General features: G+C 37.5%; 1 protein-coding gene across 1 annotated transcript; it reads left to right on the plus strand.

Moving 5' to 3' along the window:
* Positions 1 to 1,959: 1,959 nt before the first annotated feature.
* On the plus strand, positions 1,960 to 2,586 carry LOC140511398 (large ribosomal subunit protein eL29-like). Its single transcript, XM_072620443.1, is given in 1 exon segment — positions 1,960 to 2,586. A coding segment is annotated over 1 exon segment (627 nt).
* The last annotated feature ends 4,954 nt before the right edge of the window (positions 2,587 to 7,540 follow it).

The raw sequence follows: 7,540 nt of genomic DNA on the forward strand, positions 1-7,540 counted from the left end.
ACCTCTTAGTCTTCAGCCTTCCATTTGAAGACCCTATTAGCACAATTAAATCTTTAATCCATGACTTCAATGAAATACATGTGAGCATGCATGTACATATGTATGCATGTGTGTATGTGTGTACATGTATATTCTAGGCCATCTTTATGTAGGTGGAGAATTTACTAGATTTCCTACATAAATTTTAGATTGAATACCTTACTCTGTATGTCAGGCACAATCATTTAAAGGTAAAACATGGACATGCAGGCACAGACTAAATTCAAAATAGGAGAAGAAATGTTGATTCATTTGGCCATTGAGTAGTCCATCTATCATCTTTAGAGTCAGAAGACTTGTATTCAAATTCTAGTGCTATTATTTGCTGCCATATGTGGTCTTTGGCATGTCATATCCTTTCTGGGCTTGTGATGCAAGCAAAGTGGGATCTTTTGCTGCTTTTGTTTTAGTATAATCAGATGCCTCTGATTGAATTTTGCCTTTGTCAACCAAGAGTATTTTCTAGGAGTAAGTGCAGAAAAAACAATTTCTTTAACTAGGAACAGTATATGTATTTCTATTGTTAATGAAATTAAAGATCTTTCCCACCCATTAATGGGCCTGTTCATTAAGGGGAGTTTGATTAAAGAAGATCTGTAGGAAGGCCCACACCTTTTGTTAATGAAGTACTGGTTCTCAATGGTTGGAATACCCTCTGTATCTAAAAAAGGTATAAATACTCCAAGGGTGAGGTTTTACTTTGGAGCTTACTGGAAGTGTTTGTTTGGCCAGATGAGGACTATGGGAAGCCACTAAGGAGCACACCAGCTTAGAAAACCCAGATGTTGGTGCTTCCCTCTCTACTAACTATGGTCAGACAGTTGGACCTGTCTACTGATGGTCAGACAGAGAAAGTCATGTCTGCTGATCTTTGATTTCTCTGTATTTTCTTTGAAGTTCAGGGTGCTGACTCCCGTGAGCTAGGTGAATCATATTTGTACTTGGTTAAAAGAATGATACATGTGCTTGATTAAAGTGATTGGTAACTCCTCAAAAGATGCCTTTCCTTTTATGAATGCAGATCTAAGAACCTGTATAGCAGGCCCCTCTGTGTATGTCGGGTTACTTACAGATACAGGGCTTAAGTTTCCTGTAAAGTGTCTTCAAATTTTAAATCTAACTCTTTTCTGAATCTTCCTGCTCCTTACTTTCACTGCTATTATTGCAGCTTATTCTCTCATTATATTTTACCTTCAATATTATAATAGCGCCTTATTTATTTCCATGATTTCAGAGCAATATGGGCAAGTCTTCAAAGAGATGGGAGTACCAGATCATCTTACTTGTCTCTTGAAGAATTTGAAGGTAGGTCAAGAAGCAACAGTTAAAACTGAATTTGGGACACTTGATGTTTTTGAGATTATGGGATTGGGATGGGAAGAAGTATGAAAAGGCTGTACATTGTAACTTTACTTACTTAACTTATATTCAGAGCACATTATTTGAAATGTCAAGCTAGATGAATCAGAAGTTGGAATTAAGTGTGCCGAGAGAAATATCAACAACAATCTCAAATATGCAGATGATACTACTCTGAGGAATGTCAGATTTTATATTCTTGGGCATAAAGACCATTGCAGATTGTGATGGTAGCCAAAAAATTAAAAAAAACAAACAAGCAAACAAAACATTTGCTCCTTAGAAGGAAAACTATGGGAACTATGATTATCGTACTAAAAAAACAGAGACATCATGTTGACAACAAAGGTCCATATAATCAAAGCTATGGATTTCCCATTACTAATGTATGATTGTGAAAATTGAACTATATGGAAAACTAAGCACTGCAAAAAAAAACACTTCCAAATTGTACTGCTGGAGAAAACTTTGGAGAATGCCTTCAACAACAAGATGACCTCTCTCTCCCTTCAGCCTCTTCCGATCGGTGGAGAGCCTGGTAGCACAGGTTGCAGTATGAAGATGGCCAAGTCTAAGAACCCCACCATGCACAACCAGTCATGAAAATGGCACCAGAATGGCATCAAGAAGCTCAGGTCCCAGAGATACAAGTCTTTGAAAGAGGTTGACCCCAAGTTTCTGAGAAACATGCGTTTTGCCAAGAAACACAACAAGAAGAGGCTGAAGAAGATGCAGGCCAACAATGCCAAAGCCATCAAAGCTCAAGCAGAGGCCATCAAGACCCTGAGCACCAAGGCCTCCAAGGCCAAATTTCTCAGGCCCAAGATCCCCAAGGGCAGTGCCTGGAGTGCAGGCCGCAAGATGGCCACAAAGTGTCTAGGCTCTAGGGTCGGCATCAAACATCCAGGCCCCAGGATTATGAAGCCTGACTCTAAGGTTGCCAGAACCATTGACCCCAAGGCTGCCAAGCCCACTGACCCCAAGGTCACCAAGTCTGCCACCAAGGTCAGTAAATCTTATCCCAAGGCTACCAAATCTGGCCCCAAGGATGCCAAGTCCAACCCCAAGGCAGCCAAGGTCACAAAGCCCAGTGACTCTAAGGCTGCTAAACCTACTGACCACAAGCCTGCCAAGTCCAAACCCAAAGATGCTGGTGCTAAAGCTGTTAGGACCAAACCCTCAAAATAGATGCTTCAGGACAGAAGGACTTGTTTAAACCCTAAACCACCGGTTTTTCCCAACTGGGGTATGATTATTCACTATTTTGTACAAATAAAGGAAATAGTGAGTCAAAAACAAAACAAAACAAAACAAAAAAGATGAAATTAGTCAATACTTAAGGGAATTAATTCAGATAACTCAGTGGAACATAAAATATTGAAGCTGAAGGTCAATACTTTTTTTTTTTTAATTTTATTTGTTTTCTATGTTCTATAATCACTTCCATATAACTTAGGTTTTTCCACTTCCTCCTCCCTACTTCACCCTTCTTCCCTCAGATAGCATACAATTTTATATAGGTTCTATATATACATTTCTATTGAATACATTATCACCTTAGTCATGTTGCATGGAAGAATTAAAATGAATGGGAGAAATCATAAAACAAACCAAAACATAATACAAAAGAAAATGATCTGCTACATTCTGCGATCAAACTCCATAGTTCTTTCTCTGTATGTGGAAAGCATTTTGCCAGAAGAGAACACTAGGAATTTTTTAAGTCTTTGCATTGCAGTGAAGTACTGAGTCTACCACAAAAAATCCTCTAACACCATGGTTGTTGCTGTATACAGAGTTCTCCTGGTTCTTCTCCTTTCACTCAGCATCAGTTTATATAAGCCTTTCCAGGCTTCTCTGAAGCCTCCCTGTTGATCATTTCTTATACTACAATAGTATTCCATTATATTCATATACCATAGTAAATTCCAGCCATTCCTCAATTGATGGACATCCCTTTGGTTTTCAGTTTTTGGTTACAACAAAGAGAGCTGCTATAAACACTTTTGTACATGTGGAACCCTTTAGCACTTTTATGATCTCTTGGGAATACAGTCCTAGAAGAGATATTGCTAGATCAAAGGGTGTGTACATTTTTGTAGTCCTTTGGGCATAGTTTAAAATTGCTCTCAAGAATGGTTGGATCAGCTCACAGCTCCACCAGCAATGAATTAGTGTTCCATCTCTCCCACATCTTCTTCAACATTTATCATCTTCCTGTTTTGTCATGTTAGCCCATCTGATAGCTGTGATGTGGCATCTCAGAGTTGTTTTGATTTGCCTCTCTCTAATAAATAGTGATTTAGAGCATTTTTTCATATGACTATAGATAGCTTTAATTTCTTCCTCTGAAAACTGGCTGTTCATAATCTTTGACCATTTATCAGTTGGGGAATGACTTGTATTCTTGTATATTTGACTCAGTTCTCTATATATTTTAAAAATGAGGCCTTTATCACAGACACCAGTTGCAAAAATTCTTTCCCAGATTTCTGCTTGCCTCTCAATCTTGGTTACATTGGGCTTGTTTGTGCTAAAACTTTTCAATTTAATGTAATAAAAACTATGCACTTTGCACTTCATAATGCTTTCTGTCTCTTGTTTAGTCAAAAATTCATCCTTTCTCTGCAAATACACTATTCCTTGCTCCACTAATTTGTTTATGGTATCAATCTTTATACCTAGATCATGTACCCATTTGGACTTTATTCTCATATGGTATATGGTGTCAGGCATTGGTTTATACCTAGTTTCTACCACACTGTTATCCAGTTTTCCCAGCAATTTTAGTCAAACAGTGAGTTCTTATCCCAGAAGCTGGGGTTCTTGGGTTTATCAAACAGTAGGTTGCTATATTCATTGAATACTGTGTCTTGAGTACCTAACCTATTCCACTGGTCTACCTTTCTGTTTTTTAGCCAGTACCAAGTGGTTTTGATAATTGCAGATTTATAATACAATTTGAGACCTGGTAGACCTAGGTCACCTTCCCGATCATTTCTTTTCATTACTTCCCTTGATATTCTGAAACTTTTGTTCTTCCAGAAATTAATTGTCTGATAGTTTTATTTGTATGGAATTGAATAGTACATTAATTTTGGCAGAATTATCATTTTTATTACATTGGCTTGGCCTACCCATGTGCAACTGATGTTTTTCCACTTACTTAAATCTGACTTTATTTGTGCAAAAAAGTATTTTGTTCACATTGTCTATGGATTTGTTTAGGAAGGTAGGCTCCCAAATATTTTAAAGTGCTTCCCTAGTTTTAAATGAGATACCTCTTTCTCCCTCTTGCTGTTGTGCTTCATTAGTAATATGTTGAAATGCAAAAGATTTGCGTGGGTTTATTTTATAATCTGCAACTTTGCCTAAGTTCTTTATTATTTTCAGGAGTTTTTTTCTTGAATCTCTGGGATTCTCTATGTATATCATCATATCATCTGCAAAGAGTGATAACTTAGTTTCTTCTTTGACTATTCTAATTCCTTCAATTTATTTTTCTTCTCTTATTGCTACAGCTAACATTTCTAGTACCATATTAAATAATAGTGGTGATAATGGACATCCTTGTTTCACTCCTGATCTTATGGAAAATGCATCTAGCTTATCTCCATTGCATATAATGCTTGCTAAAGGTTTTAGATAGGTACTGCTTATTATTTTACAGAAAGTTCCATTTATTCCTATGCTCTTCAGTGCTTTTAACAACAATGAGTGTTGTATTTTGTCAAAAGCTTTTTCTACAGCTATTGAGATAATCATATGGTTTGGTTAGTTTTGTTTTTGATATGTTCAACAATGCTGATAGTTTTTTTAGTTTTGTTTTTGATATGTTCAATAATGCTAATAGTTTTCCTAATATTGAACCAACCCTGTATTCTTGGTATAAATCCTACCTGATCGTAATATATTATTCTCATGTTACATTGCTCTATTCTTTTTGCTAAAATCTTATTTAAAACTCTTGCATCGATATTCATTAGAGAAAATAGTCTATAATTTTCTTTTTCTGTTTTGACTCTTCCTGATTTAGGTATCAAAACCATATTTGTGTCATTAAAAAATTTGGGAGGACTTTTTCCCCAATTTTCCCAAATATTCTGTATAGTATTTGAATTAATTCTTCTTTAAATGTTTGATACAATTTACTTGTCAATCCATGGAGCCCTGGAGATTTTTCTTTGCTAGTTCATTGATGGCTTGTTCAATTTCTTTCTCTGAAATGGGGTTATTTAAGTATTCAAGTATTCTGTTACTTTGGGCAACATAATTTTTTTTTAAAATAATCATCCATCCCATTAAGATTGTTGAGCTTATGGGCATACAGTTGGGTAAAGTAATTTCTAATTATTGTTTTAATTTCCTTCTTGTTGGAGGTGAGTTCTCCCTTTTCATTTTTTATATTGGTAATTTGATTTTCTTCTTTCTTTTTGTAATCAAATTAACAAAATGTTTATCAATTTTATTTTTTTTTATAAAACCAACTCTTAGTTTTATTTATTTGTTCAATAGTTTTATTAATCTCAATTTTATTAACATCTCTGTTGGTTTTCAGTATTTCTAATTTGGTATTTACCTGGAGATTTTCAATTTATGTATGTTTGACTGATTCTTGATGTCTTACGGAGTCATTACCTTGTACTTGCCCAATTCTTATTTTTATCAAATTGTTTTCTTCAGTTAACTTGTGCATGTCCCTTTCCATCTGTCTAATTATTCCTCTTAATGAATTATTTTTTTCAATTGCTTTTGTGCTTCCTTTTCCATTTGTCTGGTTTTCCTTTTTAAGGACCTGTTCTCTTCATTGAATTCTTTTTTCATACTTTTAAAATCACTGGCCAATTTTTCTTCTATTTCTCTAATTTGACTTTTAAAATCCTTCTTCAACTCTTTCAAGAGTGCTCTTTGTGCTTGTGATCAGTTCCTTCTGAAGTTTCATATGGGAGTACAGTCTTAGTGCTCACCTCTTTGGTATTCATGTTTTGGTCCTTGTCCCCATAGAAAGATTCCTGCTTTGCTTCTTCCTCATGATGATGAGGCTTAGTGTGTTGTGGCCTCTGGTTATTTCAAGCTAGAATGTAAAGAACCTGGTGCTGAGTGGGCTGGTGTGAGAAAGCAAACTCTAGGCTACGTCTTTTTGTGTTTTCCTGGAATTGCCCAGGAGTTAGCTGAAGGAGGGGTGGTTTGGCCAGGGGAGGTCTCCTCAGTTGAGCTAGTGCAAAGGCAAGCTCAGTGGTTGGTGATACTGACTACCCTATTGTCTTCCCATTTCCTCTGGGGTGGTGAGGCACAACCTAGGGTCCTGGTGTTGGTGGTTGTGAGGCTCCAACCCCCTGGGGCTCTGGATCTCTTCCCAGTTCATTGAGGCGAGGTTGTCTGGGACAGCTCTGGTCCTTCCCTGTTCCCTTTCCATCACAGAGAAGGGGTATCCTCCTTAATGATTTTCCTAGACTTACATGCTAAGAGAATATTTGCCCCTTCTATTGATCCCACTGATCTAGGATTTTTCTTGGGAAATATTTTATGGTTCTTTCAGGGTAAAGAGGGGGAGGGGAGAGAGCATTTATTGATAACTCTGCCATTTTGGCTCCCAGAATTTCAAGTAGGTGACTTACAGACATTTAATCTGCAGGCTGATAGCCTCAGGAGCAGCTGCTGCAAATACCTGGGGCTCTGTGGCTCTCACCTGCTCAACTCTGCTGGACTCCCATCTTGGGCTGTTATGCCTGAGATTTTGCAGTGCTGTGGCTCCCTCAGAATACCCTAGGGCTTCCTGCTTGCTCCGCCACGTTTGGGACATGTTGCACTGTGTGCTGTGTGCTCTTCTACCCCTGAACGACAGAACCTTTCTGTCAACCTTCCAGTCTGTCCTGGACTATGAATCTGCCACAGTCTGTCTCCTATTGTATTCTGTCCCCGCAGAATTCGGGCAGATTCTCTTTTTAGAAGTAGCTGAAAGTTTGTTGAAGATCTTAGGTAAGTTATTGCTCTCACTCCACCATCTTGGTTCCACCCTCAAAGTTTAATACTTTGGCCACGTAATGAGACGACGGGATTCACCGCAAAAATTTCCTTCTGATGGGAGAGGTTGGAGGCAAAACGAAAGGAAGGTGGCAGAGTATGAGATGGATGTGTCATG

This window comes from Notamacropus eugenii, chromosome 6 (genome assembly GCF_028372415.1).
Source record: "Notamacropus eugenii isolate mMacEug1 chromosome 6, mMacEug1.pri_v2, whole genome shotgun sequence".
Lineage (NCBI taxonomy): Eukaryota > Metazoa > Chordata > Mammalia > Diprotodontia > Macropodidae > Notamacropus > Notamacropus eugenii.